General features: G+C 44.1%; 10 protein-coding genes across 10 annotated transcripts; 5 read left to right on the top strand and 5 right to left on the bottom strand.

Annotated features, from left to right (window-relative positions):
• Positions 1 to 2527: 2527 nt before the first annotated feature.
• BYT42DRAFT_73787 (uncharacterized protein) lies at positions 2528 to 2979 on the top strand. The gene has a single exon (XM_051572812.1). It carries the CDS (start codon positions 2636 to 2638, stop codon positions 2891 to 2893), a length of 258 nt encoding a protein of 85 aa, XP_051420577.1. The 5' UTR covers positions 2528 to 2635; the 3' UTR covers positions 2894 to 2979.
• Positions 2980 to 4123: 1144 nt separating this feature from the next.
• BYT42DRAFT_73785 (uncharacterized protein) lies at positions 4124 to 5331 on the bottom strand. The gene is made up of 5 exons (XM_051572811.1): positions 4885 to 5331; positions 4669 to 4807; positions 4459 to 4610; positions 4300 to 4402; positions 4124 to 4235 (listed from the first exon to the last, which is right to left on the bottom strand). The coding sequence occupies exons 1-4, from the start codon at positions 5170 to 5172 to the stop codon at positions 4316 to 4318; spliced, it is 666 nt and encodes a 221-aa protein (XP_051420576.1). The 5' UTR covers positions 5173 to 5331; the 3' UTR covers positions 4124 to 4235; positions 4300 to 4315.
• A 1417-nt stretch (positions 5332 to 6748) lies between these two features.
• On the top strand, positions 6749 to 8370 carry BYT42DRAFT_73738 (uncharacterized protein). The gene has a single exon (XM_051572810.1). The coding sequence runs from the start codon at positions 6804 to 6806 to the stop codon at positions 8331 to 8333; it is 1530 nt and encodes a 509-aa protein (XP_051420575.1). The 5' UTR covers positions 6749 to 6803; the 3' UTR covers positions 8334 to 8370.
• Positions 8371 to 8490: 120 nt separating this feature from the next.
• Positions 8491 to 10693, top strand: BYT42DRAFT_519948 (Metallo-dependent phosphatase-like protein; the record flags this gene model as incomplete). Its single annotated transcript, XM_051565264.1, has 6 exons — positions 8491 to 8614; positions 8705 to 8958; positions 9101 to 9184; positions 9294 to 9456; positions 9537 to 10092; positions 10168 to 10693. 6 exons carry the CDS (start codon positions 8491 to 8493, stop codon positions 10202 to 10204), a joined length of 1218 nt encoding a protein of 405 aa, XP_051420574.1. The 3' UTR covers positions 10205 to 10693.
• A 122-nt stretch (positions 10694 to 10815) lies between these two features.
• Positions 10816 to 12857, bottom strand: BYT42DRAFT_501765 (uncharacterized protein; the record flags this gene model as incomplete). The annotated part of the gene is made up of 2 exons (XM_051564782.1): positions 10816 to 10887; positions 10956 to 12857. The coding sequence occupies 2 exons, from the start codon at positions 12855 to 12857 to the stop codon at positions 10816 to 10818; spliced, it is 1974 nt and encodes a 657-aa protein (XP_051420573.1).
• A 310-nt stretch (positions 12858 to 13167) lies between these two features.
• On the bottom strand, positions 13168 to 13507 carry BYT42DRAFT_580739 (uncharacterized protein). Its single transcript, XM_051569534.1, has one exon. It carries the CDS (start codon positions 13442 to 13444, stop codon positions 13235 to 13237), a length of 210 nt encoding a protein of 69 aa, XP_051420572.1. The 5' UTR covers positions 13445 to 13507; the 3' UTR covers positions 13168 to 13234.
• A 1222-nt stretch (positions 13508 to 14729) lies between these two features.
• BYT42DRAFT_616654 (uncharacterized protein) lies at positions 14730 to 15307 on the bottom strand (the record flags this gene model as incomplete). Its single annotated transcript, XM_051572097.1, has 2 exons — positions 14730 to 15154; positions 15238 to 15307. The coding sequence occupies 2 exons, from the start codon at positions 15305 to 15307 to the stop codon at positions 14730 to 14732; spliced, it is 495 nt and encodes a 164-aa protein (XP_051420571.1).
• Positions 15308 to 15595: 288 nt separating this feature from the next.
• BYT42DRAFT_73592 (NUDIX hydrolase domain-like protein) lies at positions 15596 to 16728 on the top strand. Its single transcript, XM_051572808.1, has 5 exons — positions 15596 to 15848; positions 15913 to 15976; positions 16062 to 16099; positions 16183 to 16449; positions 16538 to 16728. Exons 1-5 carry the CDS (start codon positions 15683 to 15685, stop codon positions 16633 to 16635), a joined length of 633 nt encoding a protein of 210 aa, XP_051420570.1. The 5' UTR covers positions 15596 to 15682; the 3' UTR covers positions 16636 to 16728.
• Positions 16702 to 18555, bottom strand: BYT42DRAFT_73649 (pyridoxal phosphate-dependent transferase). The gene is made up of 7 exons (XM_051572809.1): positions 18405 to 18555; positions 18296 to 18333; positions 18097 to 18228; positions 17897 to 18010; positions 17486 to 17830; positions 16971 to 17414; positions 16702 to 16897 (listed from the first exon to the last, which is right to left on the bottom strand). The coding sequence occupies exons 1-7, from the start codon at positions 18457 to 18459 to the stop codon at positions 16769 to 16771; spliced, it is 1257 nt and encodes a 418-aa protein (XP_051420569.1). The 5' UTR covers positions 18460 to 18555; the 3' UTR covers positions 16702 to 16768.
• Positions 18556 to 18860: 305 nt separating this feature from the next.
• On the top strand, positions 18861 to 20999 carry BYT42DRAFT_580725 (nucleoside transporter-domain-containing protein). Its single transcript, XM_051569533.1, has 6 exons — positions 18861 to 19159; positions 19252 to 19294; positions 19394 to 19533; positions 19630 to 19850; positions 19922 to 19929; positions 20042 to 20999. The coding sequence occupies exons 1-6, from the start codon at positions 19001 to 19003 to the stop codon at positions 20887 to 20889; spliced, it is 1419 nt and encodes a 472-aa protein (XP_051420568.1). The 5' UTR covers positions 18861 to 19000; the 3' UTR covers positions 20890 to 20999.
• Positions 21000 to 21450: the final 451 nt, after the last annotated feature.

The raw sequence follows: 21450 nt of genomic DNA, 5'->3' as shown, positions 1-21450 counted from the left end.
GATACTGCTTTGAATTGTGGCAAAATGGAAGGAACCATTTCAGGAAAGAAAAAAGTGGTCGGATCATTTCCGTTCTTCTCATGTTTTTGTCAAATATGATCTGGCTATTTTGGCAATGATATGGCCTACCATACCCAACATTGAGACTCCTTGAAAGGAAATAGTTGGATGATAGTCTACGCCGGTTTGATGTTTCACCAGCAAAATATCGTAATGTATGTCAAATGATACGTTACGGATATGTGCCACTTTTGTATTGGCTCATTAAACATTTCCTGTGTATCCACCACTTTCGTAGCAACATGAACGTAGGCATCTCTTTTGATGTTGGTGCGGAAAATCGTTGCGCATCCTTCATTAACTCGCTCAAGAAAAACCATGCTTAACAAAGAGTAATTTCCTGTGGTCGCCAAAAGGATAGGATTGCTCGTACTCTCCGGCGGCAAAAGCACAGCAAGTAAGTTCTAGTTATGGAGTTTGACACAGCCACATTGAGATTGAAAGCTACACGTATTTCCACACGTTGCAATTTGAATGGTCGTGAAAGAGACTTAAAAATGATTCCACCCCAACACACACATAAAACAAATGGATATCATGACGTTAATTCTTGATTGGTGATTAACAGAAGGGAAAATCTCTTGCAAAAGAAACGATGCAATCTGCGCTCACAGATGCATGGTGTCATGGAGACGTCAACTGGTTACGACAGCACAGCAAATTCCCCCGCTGGCAGTACCAATGAGAATCACCCTCAAGTATTGCTTGGCTTAGCTGCCCGTCTGTAAGACACACAGGCCTCAAGTGAGGATACCTTTACTCAAATTCACGTCAAACAGCCGTGATAGGTCTCCTACCGATAGCCTGACTGACGCAAACGCAGCATCCACTAAATGTTACTACCTAGCTTTTTTGTGGTTACGAGAACTATCACAGTTCTCAATTATTTTCATTTACTTTTATTTTTGAATAAGAGATTCCTTTCTTTTCAGAAAAGAAGGGGGAACAAAAAATTTTGGTCAGTCTCCTTAGTGTCCCGCAGCCACGGAAATCTTTAGTAAAAGGCGAAAGATTTATCCGATCTGATCACAGGACAGAGACAACAAAGAATTCATTTTTTGGCGACTTGCGGCTCTGCTTTATAGTTTTTTCAGCATGGGCTCCATGACTGCTTTCGCTAGTCTCCGCTGTGACCAAGAATTTTCGCTGGAATTTTGTAACACATACATAACCAATCATAGCCATGTTGGGGCTGCACATCATAGCGTTAGCACCATGTCTTGTCCAATAAAAAGAAGCCATGTTTCTCTTCTGTGGTGTGGCAACACTAATATTGAATCTCCATAGTGTAAACCTGACGTATGCTTATGTTCATTATCCGCCGCTGCGACAACCCACTGACGATGACAAGGGCGGCATGGTGATATTTAAAACCGTCTATAGTTTACTGGTAGTTGAAATTGTCTTATTATTCGACCGGGTGAGCCAAAGCAAAGCATAAATATTGAGCAGTCTAGAACACACCAAAGACGCCAAACACCCCTGGGCAACCCGTGCTGGGGAGGGAACCCCCTTTGAGCCCCGCGCGGAAAGTGCAAGTCTGGTGAAGTTGACCATACATTTATCAGCTTGAACAAATGTAACATTCAATCCGTAGAAAAATGCAATAAGTTAAAATGAAAACAACATAGCCACGTGTGTGTAGTTTTTTGGCTCGCTTAGTTAGTGGTCCCGAAAAAAAAAAATGAGCACCAAAACAAAGAAGGTTTCAGCAAAAGGCTCTAAATATCATATAACCCATTCAATGGCGCGATTGTTTAAGCTGATAGTGGTTTACGGCTCGAAATCCTTGGCCGGGTTTCGTTTTCTTATTCATGTTTCGAGCCGTGTTATTGCAGAAAATCGAAGTTCATGAGCTATTGATGAATAAGATCTACCTCGATGATAGACATTTTATTCAGAGATACTCGCGCTTCATCCACATCGGTAGGATACATGACCAAAACATGTTTGTATGGAATGTTGAAATGAAGTCTTACAGCACAAAGGCATGCCTTTTTGGGGTGAATGGCATTTGCAGAGGTCTTGATTTTGATCAGTTCGCTGAAAAGGTGGTCGAGAGCAAACGTGTGGACTTGTATCAAACCAGATATTTTCTGATATATCGGATTGCTTGATTACTCAGCTCGGTACGAGAGGCTTTCTATCGTGGCTTTATGTTGCCGTTCAATATCCTAGTGGTAAAATATCAGTACTGTGAGTACTGATATCCTACCCAACAATCTTTTTAACTTACTCTTCAATTTCATCCACATATCAATCTTTTCTGTTACAATGTTAATTGTATTGGAAGAAAAGTGGATAGAACGCTTTAAGGATGAATGTGAGCCTTCCACCGTGTTTGTAGATCTGTTGCCGAAGTGCATGTGCTGGTATGTATGGAAGTTTGTCTATGCTTGGCTTCTTTCATTATGCTATAATGGCGTATATTTCAAGAGGACAAAATAAAGGTGAGTAACATTAAAGCAAATACAGCACTCAGGATAGTTCACTTACAGATCAATATATTTAGTGGCATTATTTTGATTCACGGTCAAGTCGATTGTCTCCTCAAAGTCAGAGATCCGAACACTCTATGGATCACTTAGTTTCGGAACTCGTGCTAGTGATACACTCACTTACTTTCTTCGATGGTTTGGATGCGTGGCACACACCATCTTTTAAGAAATATTCTTTCATTCATTCAGCTTCCTTCATCTCAGTTAAAGCTGTCAATGGGATCTTTTGGAAAATTGCTTCAATGTCGAACTTGATCAATTCTCGTTTGTATTTGTCTGTCTCAGCAATATGCGTCATGAGGTTGATTTCGAAATTGCGTTGCAGATGGATGTAACAAAGGATATTATGCGCTTCACGGCAAACAATCGAGATTGCTAAGCGCAGAGGGTCACTATTTTGTGCGTCACCGTAACAGATGGAAAATTAAATTTGCGATCAACTCATTTTTATTTCAGTGACGAAAAAAATTAATTCGATGGTGGTTAGCGCTTATGCTCGTCAGAGGGCTTCTGGTCTCGAGTCTAGCTGACAGCCAGCTGCCACCTAAACATCCAGTATACGGCGCATGTTTGGGCCAGCATTGACACCACGGTTCCAGAGCTATAAATGACTACTTCAGTTAAAGACTGCGTAGGAGACAGGGTAGAACGTTTATTTGCAAGCGTTCTCGCTTCGTCCTGACCTGTGCGCTGAGGGTGCTGCCGAATTGGGTAAACGATGGTTCGATAATCAGATACAGCTGAAGATGTTATTTAATCAATAAGCCCGCTTTATTAAAAGAAAAACGGCTGCGGCTGGCGCCATACCTGTATTGGCTGAAATAACCATTTCTGCGTCTTTCTAACCAGCAGTCATCTTCGTTCTAAGGGAGGGAAAAATTGTCAGAGGAAAATGTTACTTTTGCTTCGAATACGAACGAACCTATGGTGGCATCGGGTCACATTTAGATCCCGGAATTCAGTCGTGGTTGAGTCGCAGTTGCTGCAAACCTTGCTGGTTTTGTACTCGTCCACGCACAAAACGAGGGCCGTTTTCGCGAGTTCATGTCTGACTCTCTACCAAAATAAGAATATGAGTATGTTATGCCACAAGTCCATCACCAAGAGGAGAAAATACCTTCACAGGAACTGGAGCTAAACTTTTCACCGAAGGCTTGAGATCAGCGTCACCAAAGGCAATGGTGACAATGCGGTGGTCAGGTTCTAGTCCCGGTTGCCTCCGGATTGCCCTTCGCTCTCGTTTCCGTTCGGCCTTGTCGGATTTTATGTACCCACTGGGGCGGCTACAACAGAAGTGTCAATAAACTAGCTTCGACATTGGATGCATCGACTCACCATATCCAGCGTAGGAAAGTTCCCCGTGAGCCTTTCCGTGATGACATCCATCGTTCGCTTTCTTGCTCGTTTCAAAACAGCTCGAAGCTCGCGATGCTTGTACTGTGCGTTGAAGGAAAACAGCCTACCAATAAATATGGTTTCAGTATCATTGTTATGCCATATTTTCTAATATTTTACCTTGAACGCACACGGCTCAATGCGTTTATGTACGCCTAGAATGCCTGCACCGACATGGCGGATGGGGGAAAGCTGTTCAATTCATCGTACATTGGCTCGATTCCTGAGTGCACTCTGTTTTTCAGCTCCATCTGTGAAGCCCAACGGAGCATGGAGGAGACCCTAGCAGGATAAGATGGTTAATAGATGACCACAGAAACGTATCCGTCCGCAAAAGCAAACTTACATGTAATATCCGTTGTTCACGGAAAAGGTATGCTACTGTCGGAGCTTCCTCCTTGTGTTGAGGTCGTCATTGGTATCGACCACGGTAACCATCGATCGGGTACCTGGATAATATTGTAAGTTGTACTATTTCTGCTAGAATTTCCGACGAGATAATTACCTGGGTCAATACCGATGACGCGAGATTGTTCCAGTCGTTGGTGGTCAACCGTTGGGGCTCCTTTGACAGTTGGGTGAAACACCGGTGCTGATTCGCAAGGTTGACCTGTCGAGGCAGTCGCTGGAACTCTTTTCGGGAGGAAGACCGTGGATCTACGAGTAGCAGCTTATGAGATTGGTTATGCTAAGAAATTCAGGACAATGTGCTTACCATAGCCACGGCTAACAAAACGCGTCGAAATCATGACCCCGTCGGATTGAAAGCTAGAGTTAAATTGGATCGGTGGTTGATTTTGGCTATTGGCAACGTCTATCGTATAACATAATGCTAGATCAAGTTCGAACTGAATCTGCTTCGGCAATGGTAGAATACAAATTCTATCGATCAGTTACATGGTTATTCATTTATATCGTTCGTTGTACTCACCGGACGACGTCTGACCATCTTTGACTGTTTCCTCGTTCTTCCAGTCGCTTCAATACCACCTTTCGGAGTGTACACGTTTTCGGCGGGTTTTGAATCGAGCTTGAAGGAAGAACAAGTAAAAGCAGGAGCAATAGCCTCACCCCGAGACACTCGGTCACCGTAGTGCTTGCAGACGCACTCAATACTATAGGAGCTCAAAGCTTGAGTGCTGAAAACAATATTGTACTCTTTGCTGCACATTGTGGACGACGTTACGCGTCTGCCCCCTCGATGCATACCTTCTGTCATCCGTGAAGCCAGTCTCACTCTTCTTTAATAAGTCTCACGAGAGGTTCCACGGAATCGCTACTGGCAATAGCGGAAAGGTCGTTGTAGGTGTTCATCTTTCAACATAAATGTCGTTATAGAAGTTGGGATAAGTTGAGAAGAGAATGAATATGGTTCAGGAGCTGAACTGCTGAACACAGTCAAATCAAAAAAGTGCATTCCAAAATTAGACTACCCTGACGTCACACTCGTTGGATTTTCGCGTGGTCCTCCAATAAAATTCAACTTTTTATCGGTCTTTTCTTCTGACGTGTTGGGTGGATCAATGCCGAATCTGCTAATTTTTCGGTGCACTTGCATTAAAAGGTCAACTTCCAAGCATAAGATTAATCCTGATTTTTAAAGTGTTTACATAAAAAGATGACATGGAAAGTTATTTTATTGTCGAAGCGGTAAATAAGCGCGGAAAATTACTGAAGGCGATTTGTCAAATTAGACAAGTCTGTCATTATTTATGGAATAAAAGAAAAAATGATCAATCAAGTATATCGTTGAATTATTATCGTGTTTACTCTCGCAAAATTCAATAACTTGCATAAACCGTACAAAGCAAAAACATGCTTAGTCATGTAAGCTATCATAGTACAATGATTAGAATAAGATATCGAGAAAAAAGAAGGGCGATGAATAAACGCGTTACAGTTGTCTCGGAGAGACATGAGAGAGACTACAATACCATTGTTTCGTTCTGCATCGATTTTTTCTTTGTTCTTCTTGTTTTATAGATTTTATATTATAATGAATATTCCTGTTGAAGCCGCCACGCAACTGTACTCACCTCAGCCGGTGAGGATCTACAAAGCGTTTGAGCACTTGGACAGTATGGATATCGGAAAAGCTGACCATTGGCATCAAGACCGGTCGGCGACCCCCGAGTTTTTCAGCCGATTTATACAAGGATGGCCAACTCAGCATCCGAAAGGATTATCGACGCACAGCAGTGAAGATAACATGAGCACCGATGATGATGACCAGAACCACGGTTTAAGCTCACCCTGCGATGTCATGGAACGTCCTACCCATCCACCGCCATCTTCACGTCCCGCTTCTCGAAAAATGTCCACCGAAAGCATGTCCGAAGGCTACGCAACCGCACCGTCGGATTCTTCCGATAGCAGCGCACAAACGCAAGCTTCGCCCACCAACGGTCCATCCAAACGTCGTCCGAGCAAAAGCACCCAGTTGAACCAAGAAGTCAGTACGCTTCTTCAGAAAGACGATGTACAACGGGCACTTCAAGTGCTGGACGAAGCGGTGGCCTACATTGACGATGCCCCCAACAATGCCGACGACAGCACCAAGACGATCGCGCATTCGTACTCTGATATGTTAAAAATACTGTGCGAACCAGAGATAGCTGCCATTGTCAATGAACAGTCCCATGTCGACCCCAGTACCATGGATGGCGTGTACAATACCATCATGTGGCGGTTGTTTACCAAAGTCGTTGAATCCGGCTATGAGTTCAGTGTAAGCATCGCATCCTCCAAGGGAATAGATGGATGACGCTTCCATTTTTTTTTTTTTTTTTGTACTCACGTTTGTGATTGTTTTGTTAGTGTGAGGCTCACATATCCTTGGTTCAATTACTGATGGATTATGGTCACTACGCATTGGCGCTTCAAGCAATGTATGTGCTACCTCCGGCTATCTGGGATACCAATTGCTTCCGACTCGCGATCACGCTGCACTTGATGCAGGAACCGAGACAGATTGCCGAAGTCGAGCGATTGTTGAGTGATTATGGCAAGACGCATATCACATTGGCCAATCCCTTAGCGCCTTTTGATCTACCCCCTATTCGTATTGATATGCCCAATATGAAAAATGTGGCCGACAGCGACAAGTATGCGTTGTGGATGTACTACCAAGCAGCATGCAGCGAAACAGAGTGGGGAAAGGAAAAAGAGAATTACGAAGCCAAGAGTTATGAGCATGCCCAGCAATTGAAGCAACAGCGTCACGGACGTGAAACCCTCAAGGATTGGGCGATGCGACGGTTCAAGGTGGAAACGGAACAAGATCGTTTGCAGCGCGATAAAATTGAAGCCGACAATACCATGATTTACATTTCGACCCAGAATCATCAGTTTGAATACGCCTGGCATGTGTATGAGCGTATGGGCAAGGAAGTTGATGCCTTCACTCCGCGAGTGGTGATGCATCTTTCTTGGCAAGCTTACAAACATACTCCCATCGCGCATGTGTCGCTGCGAACTCACTGGGAAGACCGTGCGTGGGAGCTGTACAGCCGATTTATGGACTCAGAATATCTTTACCCCAATCAAACCGAAACACCAGGTTTTCTGGGTGATCTTCTTTCGATAGCTTCCACGACGATTGGTGTCCATGACGGAGCTCAGTTTGACAAGGTGATGGAACTATATCAACTTTTCCAAGACCGCGGATATGAGCGGTTGCTCAGCAATGAGCAAGTGATCACGCCTTTGTTGTGTACGTTGATATACCAGTGCCGACGATCACCACAAAGCATGGATAGTATGCGACGCAAAGCCTTCCAAATCTGGCGAACCAAGCATGCGATCGATCAAAAGACAGAAGGAAAACATCCGTCGACAGCCTACTCGATCTTGTGGATCCTGCTGGTGTTTTGCGTGCATTCGGGCGATAAAACGGACTTTGCTGAACTATTGGTGACATTGAGCAGTCATTATGTGGACAATTTGCCGCCGACGTCGCTGCTGGCGCCCATCCAACGATTTCATGACCGGTATCTGTCGTGCTCGCACGGATCAACCCCATGCCATTTTCACCATTATTTGTTTCGGCCCGTGGACAGCCCCGACAAAGACCCCTCCGGTTACATGGACGACCTAGGTTTTGTCCGTGGCGACAGTCGACGAGCATCTTCAGCGTCGTCCATCGATGTGACCAGTCTGCCAGAACCTATTGCCCACATGTATGAGACTTTGCATCGGCGAACCAACATTCATGACATGGGCGCGGCGAGCATGGATGCCGCAGTATCGTTCAGTCTAACAAATCATGGGCAGTGGGTGACCAAGCCTTTTTATTGTCCTTTGAATAAAGCGCAAGCCTTAATACGACACTGTCTAGGTAGAAAAGAAATCCACGACAGGGTAAAGTCTACCGTAGCATAAATAAAACACCTCATTGTCCATGTGAGACCAATCCACGAAAAGGAAAAAAAAATTCTATGACCGATCTTTTTTTTTTTTTTAATTTCGTTATTCGTTCTTTTTCCTTTATTTCCTCTTTGCCTTCCTTTTTTCTTTCTCATTAAAGCATTTGAATAGCATGGGCAACAGTGTTTCTAAAAAACGAAAAGAACGACCGAGTGTTATTCGCACAGAAATTCCAGATAATGAATATTCCAATACAACCGCAACATCCATAAACTCCATTCTCGTCAATTCCAACAGTCAGCACCGACAGTCGCAATCGTCGCAAATTCGGTCTGCTCAAAGCGCATTCCAACATCCCAACAGTATGGGAAACGACGAGAACCAAGAACAGCAGCAAATGAATACCAATGAAGCTTCGGTGACGTCGAATACCGACTTGAACCAAATGAGTTATAATTCTCAGAATCAACTCACAGCGACGTCCATGCGTTCCATTGGAAGAAACCTCGACATTGACGAATGTATCGATCGACTATTGGAAGTGGGCATGAGTGGCAAAATATCCAAATCCGTGTGTTTCAAAAACTCTGAAATTGTTGCAATCTGTCGAGCCGCACAAGAAGCTTTTATGTGTCAACCTGTACGTGTCGCTGAAGCTCTGTTTCCATGAACAGAAAAAAACATTCCCATTACTAACTTTCTATTCTTTTTTTTCATATATGTTGAATGCTTGTTCTTTTTATTCTCCTTTTTCTTATTCTTCGAATGTGGGATGACTACAGAGCTTAATAGAACTTAATCCTCCGGTCAAGATCCTGGGTGATATTCACGGACAGTATCATGATTTGATTCGATTATTTGAAATGGTAAGAATTTCACAGCGCCTGATCAATTTTTTTTTTTTTTTTTTTTTTTTGGGTCTTTCCCCAGTTTCTCTTTGTATTCACCCTTATTTGGGGGTTGTTGACGTTTTAGGGCGGCTTTCCACCCGAATCCAACTATTTATTTCTGGGCGACTACGTTGATCGAGGCAAACAAAGTTTGGAAACCATCTTGTTGCTGTTTTGTTACAAGATCAAGTTTCCCGAAAACTTCTTCCTGCTGCGAGGTAACCATGAATGCGCCAATGTTACACGAGGTAAGGAAGACGAGGTGGAGTTTCAAAACTTGATGTCATTCATGGCTCAACTTCGTTTTGATTTTCATTTTATAATTTAGTGTATGGTTTCTACGATGAATGCAAACGACGTACCAACGTCAAGATCTGGAAAACGTTTGTGGATGTATTCAATTGCTTACCAATTGCAGCGCTGGTGGCGGGTAAAATCTTTTGTGTTCACGGTGGTCTGAGCCCGTCGTTGAACACCATGGATGATGTACGTAATATTATGCGTCCTACCGACGTTCCCGAATATGGTCTTTTGAACGATTTGGTGTGGTCCGACCCATCCGAGACCGCCATTGAATGGGAAGATAACGAACGAGGCGTGTCCTATTGCTTTGGCAAGAAAATCGTCAATGAGTTTTTAGCCAAACACGATCTGGATTTGGTATGCCGAGCCCACATGGTCGTGGAAGATGGTTACGAATTTTTCAACGAACGCACTCTTGTCACGGTATTTTCGGCACCTAATTACTGTGGCGAATTCGATAACTTTGGTGCAATCATGAGTATCAATGAAGAGTTACTATGCAGCTTTGAACTGCTGACACCAATTGATCATCCACCGGCGGCTATGGCAGCGCTCAACAAAAATAGGGGCCGAAGACCAAGGTATGTCGATCTTTTCCTGTCTGAGGTTCTTTCACGTTTTTTTTTTTTTTTGTTAACCTCTTGGTTTTTCTGTAGTCCTCCTATGATTGAACCTTCGTCACTCCCTGAATAATCGATACTAGATCTGATTCTGTAGCTACCTATTATACTATTGCTTTTTTTCTTCTTTTCTTGTCAACGTCCGCTTTTCTTCTCTCAAACACACACACCCAACCCCTGTCTCACCTTTTTTTCTGAACCTTTTTTTTTCGTGTCAACCTGTCTTCTTTTCCACGATCCAGCGATTGCCTCATGCTTTTATACACATACATACAAGTCTAGTCTTTTTTTCTTTTCCTTGTTCTTCTTTTTCTCTACTTTATATTTTTTTTTTTGGATCCCCATTCTAGGTAGTGGTTGTTTGCCACTTCTTCTTAATAGTTATGATCGGTCTTTTTCTTTTCACTGGGTTTACCCACGTCTCTTCGATATTACCCTCACCAAAGGTAACAACGACCCTTTGAACGCTGGAATTTGGGAGCAATCGTCCTTCATTGCTCGTTGTAAAAAATCTGCACAACTTTCCGGGGGAGAGAAAAAAGGATGTAGAAATGGATCACCGATGTGGTTGCTGGGTCAAAACTTTGTATGATTGTAGCGAATAAAAAAAATATAATGGAAACAAGAAAAGGGTTAGCTGTAAATAATGATATATGTATAAGTAGTAGATGTATAATGCTATAGTTAAAACGTTTCATCTTGATTGGGACACTCTTCGGTCGGGTGAACTCCAAACACATCACAGTTGACACAGTACTAAGGAAAAGTAAAAATTTGAGTTTTCCAAACGTGAAGTCGTATGATCTGGATTTGTATTGACTTACACACATGCAATCACTTGGTTGCTCGTCATATTCTTCATCCTCGGCTGTGGACGTAAATGCCGTGCACGCTATCACATCATGACCGTAGACTTCGCAAATCTCGCAGTAGACCTCTTCTTCATCGTCGCTGCTGTCACGATGGGAGAACGTGGTCATGGAGACGGGGGAAATCGGGGTGCTGTATCGGTTGTACCGCGTATCTTCGTGGTACTGTTTCTCAAGTTGCTTGGTTCGCTGTTTTTCAATCTCCAGGTTCTTCTCCAGGGTCATCACCGTTTCGTCCTTGGTGGCCAATGATAGCCGCAGCGCGGTGATCTCTGCGCTCAGTTGATGAATCTCGTTGCATCGTACCTTTTCTAGATCGTCATACCGTTGTCGCTGGCACAGAAGAGCCTCATTGATGCGGTCCAATTGACGTAGCCAGTCTTTATTGCCGTTGTCGCCATTCTCTCCATCCGCTGCGTCATTGACTTTCTCGGTTTCCCAAATGAGCATTTCATCGATCAAACGTATGCATTCCTGCTCAGCTTGGTTGCACAGGGTCTGCAGTTTCTGATTGTCGGCAATCAACTCGTGTTTCGCTCTTCGCGTCGTTTCCAGTTCCCGCTGCATCTCCTCGGTGGTATTGGTTTGCTGATGCGTCGACAGCACCGCTTTTTTCAACGCTTCAGCAAGCTCCCTTTCTATTTTGGTCTTGGCCAAACTGATTTGCTCATAGTCATTTCTCGCTGTGGCTTGCGCTTCCAGCGCCGCGTCATACTCTTCCATAAGACACCGTTTTTCCTGAATTTCCTTCTCCAGCTTCTCTTGTAATACCGCACATTCCGCATTCGCTCCTGCCACCGTTCGGTGCAGTTGTTTGATATTTTCCCGTAACTGGTCCACTTCCACCGCCAACGTTTTCATCTGCTGACGCTCGCGATCTAACTCTTGCGTCGTCAACTCCAACTGTTCTTCCAATCGGCGTCGGGAATCCTTGTAACCATCGTCCCGGTCGTCCTTGCTGATCTGTGTAGCGTTACACAATTTTAGTTCTTCGATGATCGCATTCAACTGGCCAATGTGATCCTCTTTCTCCTCAATCAAATCGTTGTCTTGTTTGATTTGCGCCATGGACGTTTCGTAACTCTGCAAAGCTTCCATTCCAGCACGACGCAGCTCGTCACACTCACGTTCCAAACAAGCCGTGGTCTGGTCTCGCTCCGCTAGATCACGACGTAGTTGGTCCAACTGAGATCCGTGCTCTCGAAGCTTGGCTTCATGCGCTTCATTGGCCTCCACTGCTCGTTGCTGCAAATCACGGACCAAGGTGTCCAATTTATCGATGCGACGTTGGTATTGCTGTTCCATGGCATCAGCCATTGCGACGCGGGCCATGGTGGCTTTGGTTTTTCCCAGTGCTTCGTGCATGCGCCGACATTGATCGTCCCGGTCGGCCAAGGCTTGCTGCAACCGAAAAATCTCATCGTCTCGTTCTTTTACCCGCAGGGCGTAACTTTCCTTGGCGGACACGAGCCTTTCCCACGCGGCTTCCTTTCCATCCATCTGTTCGCTGAGCATTTCCTTTTCTTTGCGCGATTGTTCAAGCAAAGCGCGGACACGGCGTAATTCGGTTTCATCGTTGCGATCCGTGGTGACGGTCGGTTGAATAGTTTTCCGGCGCAGGGTTTTATTGGCGGGCGTCGAGGTAACAGATGACCTGGATGTTTGTTGTCTGGCAACATTTGCCTTTTTTGTCGGAGTGCGCATGATGGATGCTTTATCGTGTGGTGCCACAACACTACTACTGGTGGTTGTGATGGCGGCCACAGTGGAGGATGATGTCGTTGTGCTTTTGGATCTAACTTGTTTTGTGATTGCATCGGAAGGCGTTCGTATTGGTACAGTGGTTTGCCGAGGCATGACACGAGCCGATTTACTTGCGGACATTGGCTTGGTGCCAACCGCTGCGGCGGGTGCAGCACAACTGCGTGCAGTGACTCGCTCACTTTTCGTTGCTGCCTTTCGATGCTCCACCCCTGTCGTGCGGCTGGGTTTCGGTGCAATGCTGGGCTTTCCCGAAACCTCTTCTTGCAGTAGAGCGACCTTGGAACCCAACACAAATAATCCCGTTTGTGGAGGACATGAAAAGTATCGTACACTGGAAGAAACGTCAAGCGATGCCATTAGTCCTCACGCAAAAAATAAGAAGAGAACAAATCGAAAGATGGTCACGAAAGAAATAATAGCAGAGGCGAAAAAAAAAAGAACGCGAATCGGGAACAAGAAAAGACAGTTGATCACCGATGTAAGCCGCACTCAAATGAATAGCCTGAAGCAAGATGAAAAGAAAAACAAGTGCAAAGCAGAAGTAAAGAGGAACAAGCAAAAATAGAACCGCGAGGTTCAAAACGGAGCCAGGTTAAAAGAAAAAAAAGAGGGTAGAATGCAAAGAGCGGCTGATGCGTAAATAAATAGCATGCCGTCACTGGCTGATACAACATTGCCATGGAATCAAAATAAATGTAGAGTTTGATTGCCCACTGCGTTGATCAAAGAAAAAAAAAAACGCCCATCTGTGGATCGGATAAAGAACAGCAAAAGGAAAAATAGGACGAGAATTGACTAAATGTGGATTTGCAAAGAGGCGAAAAAGAAGTGGAAAAAGGTCAAGTACAGAGTTGCTTACCCCTGAACGCTGCCGTCGTTTTTTCCCGTGCCAGCTACATCCAACTCGATGCCAATCCACAAGACGCCAGGCTTAAAGTGAGTATCACCGACAAATCTGACGGTGCCAATGACTTCAAGACTGGGCAGGGTTACTCGTTGGCCGACTCGAAACGATGATTTGGATGTCGGTTTGTTGGTGGAAGTATCTTTTGGAGAGCGCAGAACCGTACTTTTAGACCCAGAAGCCAAATGACAACGAGTAGATTTACTTCGTGTGAGTGAGACTGGAGAAGCCGGTGGGGATGTCACGAGTTGATTGGATTGAAGCGATCGTCGATGGGACTTTGCGAGTGTGAGAATCGGTGGAGTGATGGCATTCGGCAGTGAGGAAGTCGATAACCGTGATGTGGTTGCGCGGCTCTTCTTGCTGGTCGGCGATGGTAACACAGCAGCTGTCGTGCTGCCAAAAACAGGCCGGGCAATTTTTGACATTATAAAAAAAAAAAAAAAAAACAAATGGGAAAAACGAAAACATCGACTATTTTTCAATAACATCGTATAGAAATTAGAGACGAACAAGAAAAAGGGCCAGAAAAAAAGGGGACACTATCTTAGAAACATGATGCAGAGTGTCCTGCGGCAGCACGACCTCGCATGAAAAAAAATAAGAAATGAGAACTTTATTGCGTGCATTGCCAATATCTCTTCTTCATCGATAGCCGGGCCTCTTTTGTTCAAGTTTATAGCAGGCCATCTTATGCCAACAAAATCGTTTATTAGGCCCATTCACCAATCACAAAACAAAGAATGCCATCATGGAACACTTGATCGAACGTTGAATGATATCGAAAGAAAAAGAAAAGAAAGTGAATTTGACAAATAGGAGGTGAGGAGGCGTGAAGGAGGAGAGTAAAGCCAAAATAAAGACAGCACACGCAGAGTGAGGCACAGAGAGAGAAATAGAAAAATAAAAGTACGCAAAAGGGAGGACGTGGGAGGCAGGAGGTAATAAGAGTATATTGAAATGCGAGTGGGGTTAGATACACAGGATAAGGATGTGTTTGAATACAGTAATCAGAAACTGCATCCATCGGGATTCATGATACAGTAGGTTCGGTTTTTATTTCACCAAGCATTCGGTTCATTACCACGCGGAGATTCCGGCGGGGTAATTTGTTGCGATTCTTCGGTGGACGATCTCAGAGGAAGTTTAGAAATGATATCCAACGTCGTCGTTACTCCCACTCGGTGAGAAGCCGATCGTTTGATATTCAGATCATAATCGTCGCCAAACACTCTTGATCGCCCGGTGCCAGACCGGGGTTGTACCAAGGCATTTTCTTTCAAAACCATGAACATTTGGATTTCTCCATACACTTTTTCCAGTTCCTGCCTGGTCAGTTGGAGAGCGTGATCCTTTTGCAGTGTCATGGTTCGCAATGCATTGATGGTGTAACGAGCAAACGCAAGCTCCTTATTCAAAAGTTCGTTTTGTTGACTTAAATACGCATTTTCAATCTCGAGACGGTTCATCTGCTTATCATCGGTATCTGCAAGTGGCGTGCTTAGTTTACTCTTCTATTTATACCATTTATCGCTGATACGCCGATACAACAGTATCAAGTGCACTTACTCGAGCGAGTGGGCGACCGGGGAAGTGAAGGGGACGATAAGCAAGTCGTGGCTCCAGAATGAGCTTCCATGACAGGGAATGAGGCTGGGCTGTTTCAGTAGGTGAGGTGGTTGATATGTACAAAAAAAAGTGTTTGGTATTGCGTGGCTGTTTCCTTGGATTTGTTTCCTTTTTGACAGACCAGCTGCGCGATAAAGAAAAAAAAATAACAACAAAAAGGATAAAACGACCAAAAAAAGAGGTGAAGAAGATTAGGAAAAAAGAAGGATGATGAACTCTTGGCGGGGATAAAGGGGAAAAATGCATTTTCTTCTTTTTTGCTTTTTTGTGCACACGCACGGGTGTTCCGGGTTCGTGGTTGAAATGTTTCGGAGTGATCGAGTTGCAAGTGAACACCATCGGACTCCATTTTTTTTCAAAATGGATAATTTTATTTCTCTTCACCATGCTTCTCCCGCTAGTGACGGTGCAAACCGATTCTTCGCCTCGCGTCAATTTAGGCCAAGGTCAATGGTTGCAATTAGAGAAAATCTCGTACGTGGATGGCCAAGGCAATGAGCGATGGTGGGAACGTTGCATACGAAAAAAGGCGTCAACGGCATCAGTTGACGGTAAGTTGGCAACAAAACCACTGTGAACCGGTTTTCATGGCAACTGACCCTTTTTCTTCGATAGCTGTTGATATTCATGCCATCTTGCTCACCCCCGAACCTGAGCTACTGCTTGTCATCCAATACAGGTATGCATAATTTTTTTTTTACAACAGCGGAAAAATCCAAGCAGATGCATGATGATGACTCAAAAAAATTCATTCAATTTTGTAGACCTGCCATTGGCAAATATTGTATCGAATTTCCATCAGGTCGATCTTTTTCTGTGTCATAATCTGTGTCAATAGATTTTTTATCACATGGAACTGACATCCAAAACGGTTGGGTCATTTAGGTCTTATCGATGCGAATGAAGAACCCATTATATCTGCTCAACGGGAACTGAAAGAAGAAACAGGTTATCACGTCCCCAGAGAGCAAATCCAGATTCATGCAACCCCTGTATGCTATGAACCTGGCATGACCGATTCTTGCTGCTATGTTGCATATACAACGATTGATGTGTCCAAAGCGTCCAAGCCAGAACCTCAAAGAGAGGCCGATGAATGGACCATGCAAACCCTCAGTTTACCACTGAAAGGACTGTGGCAAAAGTTACAAGGTAATTAAAATCCTTTCAGGATCACCCTGAATCCGAAGCGTAACATACTCAGCCCAACTGATTCCACGTATAAATAATCATCGTGCAGATCTTCAAGCTTCTTCCGTGCAGCCATTACTGATTGACAGTCGTGTGTATGCATTCGCAGCAGGACAACGTGCATACCAACAACATCTTGTTTCTTAATACAAAAAAAGATCTCTGTTTATTTATTAATTAGGTTTACAATACTTTTTTTTTTTCTTTCCGTCTACTTCACTCGGCCACACATCTCTATTTATAGACAGTGCGACCTAGAGAAAACAAATTGCCATGTGTTTTATTTACATTCGTTGGCCTCGGCAATCGCTTCCGCCAATCGTGAAAGTGCCTCATCCATCTGGGCCTGGTTCACATTGCTGTAGGATACACGCACAAAAGGAGTGACTTTGTTGATTGGCATAAAGGCCTTGATGTTCAAGAAAACCATTCATTGTTAATTCTTGACGTGATGGGTGTATAATGTCAAGATCATTACTTACCAAACCTGGCACCGCCACCACTTTCTTTTCAATGGCTTTAGTCATGATCAAGTCTTGCGAATCCTTGATACCTTTAAGCTTCAACCAAACAAACATGCCTGCTTGCGGGACCACCCATTCGGCATAGTCTTTCATGTGCTTTTCGAGACATTCCACAAACAAATCGCGCTTCTCTTTGTAAAAGTTGGCCACGCGGTGGACATGTTCAAAGAAACCTTGGTGTCCGTAAAGCTTGAGCAGTTCATAGGCCATCAGTTGTGAAAGGCCCGAAGGTTGGAGATTAGTCACCATGGTATGCATGTTCATACGTTCGATCAAAGGCTTGGGACCAGTCACCCATCCCAGACGCAGGCCAGAAGACAAGATTTTACTCATACTGTCACAACGCAGCACACGACCATCGACATCAATCGACAAATAAGAAGGAATGCGCTTTTCGTCAAACTAGATACACAACAAGTTCACTCTTTCCATATTCTTCAACAACCCGAATCTTTCCATATTAATCAATTTACCTGTAGATAGTAATAGGCATCATCTTCGAGAATCATAATGTCATATTTGTGGCAGATATCGTAAATTTGTTTCTTGCGCTCAAAGGAGGAACTGATACCAGTAGGGTTGCCACCACTGGGAATGGTATAAAGAACACGGGGACGGGATTGATCTTGTCGACCGCTGGGATTCGTTGCTGGCCAGTTGGCCAATAAGGACTCCAGTGCGTCAGGAACAAGGCCGTACTGATCCGTGGCTACGGGGGCCAATGTACAATTCAAAGTTTCCAAAAACGCAAGAGCGCCAGTATAAGTCGGATCCTCCACCATGACTGCTTCACCCGTATCGGTCATCATTTCCAGTGCCTGATCGAAATTATCAGTATTTTCTCTTACTCCCGGTCTATTTTTTTCCCCCCATTCAATCCATACCTTGGTGAGCAGATCCTGGGATCCACTACCAACGGAAATGTCAAAATCACAGGGAGGCGCATGTTCAATGGTTTGGAGTTGGCGAAGCCATTGATTCAAAGGAGGCAAGCCCGACTAATTCATTGCCGAAGAATTCCCGAATTGAGTCACGGAAAATTGTCAAGAAAAAATTCGTTTTCGGTTTGTCGTGGGAAACTTACTGTCAAATCGTAGGACAAGGCCCGTTGGAACAATTGTGGATCCATTTCCATAATTTCTCCCGATTTAAGTTTGACCGTCATGCTCTCGAAAGGAAAGGTTTCTGGATTAGGTTGACCGGCTCCCAAAGAAATCTACAAACAGTATAATTCCATTGAGTCATGTGACATCTCGTGCATTGGGTGGAGGGAGATTACGCACCATATCTTCACGGTTCATGTACGGAATCAAGGCACGAACTAATTGGGAGTAATGGTTAGATGGAAATTGTAATGACAATTTGAATTGCCTTAAAAGGACGATTCTGTACTCGCTGAAGGATTTCTGGCTTTGCTGCGCTCGGTCATAAACTTTGTGTAGTCCATTGTTTGATAGATTCACTGGAAAATGGTAAACAGTAACAATAATAAATGAAAAAAAGGGAATTTGTCATCCTCCCTCTTAGCATATATTTTAAATGACATTTGGTTTCAAAAAGTTGCTATATGTGACTGTGAGGGTCCGCCTTATCTATCTGTGCTGTTTTTATATCTCAGCGGCGAAATGAAGTGGGGCGATACGTTCACAGTTGAAGCGGCGATTGTTCAAGGGCAAAACATTCTTCATCTTGCATCTGTGATGAATGTGCTGCGGCGAAATCGAGTTTGAAAAAGAATACAGGAAGGAAAAAAAAACGGAAGTTAACGTGGGCGAGATTGGAGCCAATGACGTGGGCGGCATAACCGTACGAAATGGTCACAATGCTCAAAATAGAGAATGTTTCGATCTCCTCCTCTTCATTACATCTTTTTTTTCCTGACTTCCTTTTCACTCGTAACTCTTTTCGTTTTGTCTTCTTTTTATTTTTCCGCCGCCTTTTTTTCCCTTGATTTTTCGATTCGTCCTTGTTTTCATCGAATTCCATCCATGATTGATTTTTGGGCCACTCAATTCAACAAGTTACGTGCCAAAATTTTACCCAGTAAAGATAGCGGAAGCTCGGAGCCTTTATTACGGCGTTCAACCACCGATGATTCCAGTCAATTCAGCGATGTCTATCAGGACAGCTATGGTATCGTGTACTGGGTAAAAAAAAATTACAATTATTGAAATTGAAACAATAGACTTGCATAAGCTATGGGCATGACTGACTCAGGGACGCATTCGTCTATTTCTAGGTGTTTTTTATCTACGGTATAGCCATGCTGTTACCATGGAATGGTGAGTGAATGAACCGAGTGCATGGCGGATGAGAGAGGAAGAATGAGGTTGGGTTGCGAGATGGGTGGCTGACAACGGAGATTCTTTTTTGGTACACAGTGTTCATTACGGCTTCCGAATACTTTGCGAAGCGTTTCCAGGCCTCGGAATATGACGAAACTTTTCAAAACTACTTTTCAATTACATTCACAGTGAGCAATTTGCTTGTATTTGCGACCATTCTGTGGCGACAGAGTGAAGTAAGTGGATGTTTGTTTTTTAGGGAAAACCGGAAAAAGAGAGGCATCAGATGATCTCCCGTTGGTCGCTCTTTGATTGATCAGCTGACGTGTTAGACTACGACGTTTCACATTGATGTTTATTTACCGGTGATCATCAATGCGATCGTGTTTGCCGTGATGTGCCTAACCGTGCAGTTTGGGTTCAGCGGCACAGGGTATTTCTGGATGATTTTGGGTTTACTTGTGGTAACGGGAGCCAGTACCAGTCTTTTCCAGGCTTCCGTGTTTGCTGAAGCGAGCCGCTTTCCTTATAAATACATGCAAGCCGTAATGAGGTACGTAACAGGATCATCATGCATATATCCTATGAATAGGGATCAATTATGTTTATTAATCCCCTATCTAGTGGTCAAGGTAATGATCATAACAAATGAGACAAAGGGAATCAGTGGAATGTGAAACTGTGGGATCAGCGGAGGAATAGGCGACTTGCACACAAGTTGGGGCATTGAATGATTTTCGTTAGGCGTGGCGGGTGTGGCGGTCGCTGTATCTTCCATCGTCAGTGCTTTAGCCGGATCGACCACGGGCACACCTGACCCTTCGGCCTCGGCACGATCGGCGTTGATTTATTTCCTGAGTGCGTTTGGTATTACGTTGGCTGCTTTCATCGGACGCCTGATTCTTTCCCAGCAGCCGTTCTATACCCATCAAATTAGAAAAGACGTTCCTTCCTTGTCAGATGATATGGAGGAAGAAATAGATGCGCGTGATTTCCTGGCTTCCGAACCCCCTTTCAGTGTCATGGACACGGTGCGAAAATCGACCGGTCTCATTTTTGCTGTAGGATACATTTTCATGGTGACGTTGGCGGTATTCCCATCCATCACGGCTCTGATCAAATCCGTACGCCGGCATGATCCTTCCGGACTGGCCACGCCGAACCATAACCGATTTTTTGACGACGATATTTTTGTGGCCTTCCACTTTTTGTTATTCAACGTGGGCGATTGGGTGGGGCGAACGATGCCTATCATTGATAGTTTACGGACTTTCAATGTCAAGGCGTTGGTGACCATGTCTGTTGCACGAACCCTATTTATTCCTGCCTTCTTGTTGTGCAACGTGGTCGTATCCGATGATCGACGATTGCCGGTTCTGTTTGGGAACGATCTTGCCTATTTTATTATCGTCTGGTTGTTTGCCGTCACCAACGGATGGATGGGCAGCTTGACCATGATGGCCGCGCCTCAACAATCCTTTATTCGTACCGCGACCGAAAAATCCGTCATTGGCACCGTCATGAGTTTCTCTCTCGTCCTGGGCCTTGCCATTGGTGGAGGCGGCAGTTTTTTCGTTCGATGGCTCGTCTAAAGAAGCCCATCTTCTAATATTCTGTTACCCGTTGTGTTCACTTTTGTTTGGAATAAACTCCCACTATAGCTTGTTTGAACCGAAATCGTATCCTGGTTCAGAATCATCAGACTTTGCTCATTCTATGAACATTTAATGCGGAAAATCATGATGATGATGATGATGATGATGATGATATGGCAACAAATTTTGGAAAATCCAAGTGCAGATACGAAAAATTTCCCATTGAGTACAACGCTGATATTTGGCACTAACTCGTCGCTGAACAGTGTTAACAAATTGCTGCCATGGAGTTTCATAGACAAATGTTTCACACACCCACAGGGACACTTTGATGATTTTTGTAGATGGTTGAAAGTAAATTAAAGTGCAAAGACATGTATTGAAAGTGACTTGTAAGAAAATTATACAGGATGATTATTGTTTTCCTAGAGACCATCTATTACCAAGACAAGTGCTGTATAATCGGTACGCAACTGGTGGGTATGGACGAAACCGCACGTAAATCCTGTGTTGCGCTGTCTCAACTTGGAGTCTGCTTGTTGTATATGTAACAGGCGG

Source organism: Radiomyces spectabilis, assembly GCF_025331425.1.
Source record: "Radiomyces spectabilis strain NRRL 2753 chromosome Unknown BYT42scaffold_11, whole genome shotgun sequence".
Taxonomy (NCBI): domain Eukaryota; kingdom Fungi; phylum Mucoromycota; class Mucoromycetes; order Mucorales; family Radiomycetaceae; genus Radiomyces; species Radiomyces spectabilis.
This window is presented reverse-complemented; position numbering and strand designations above follow the sequence as displayed.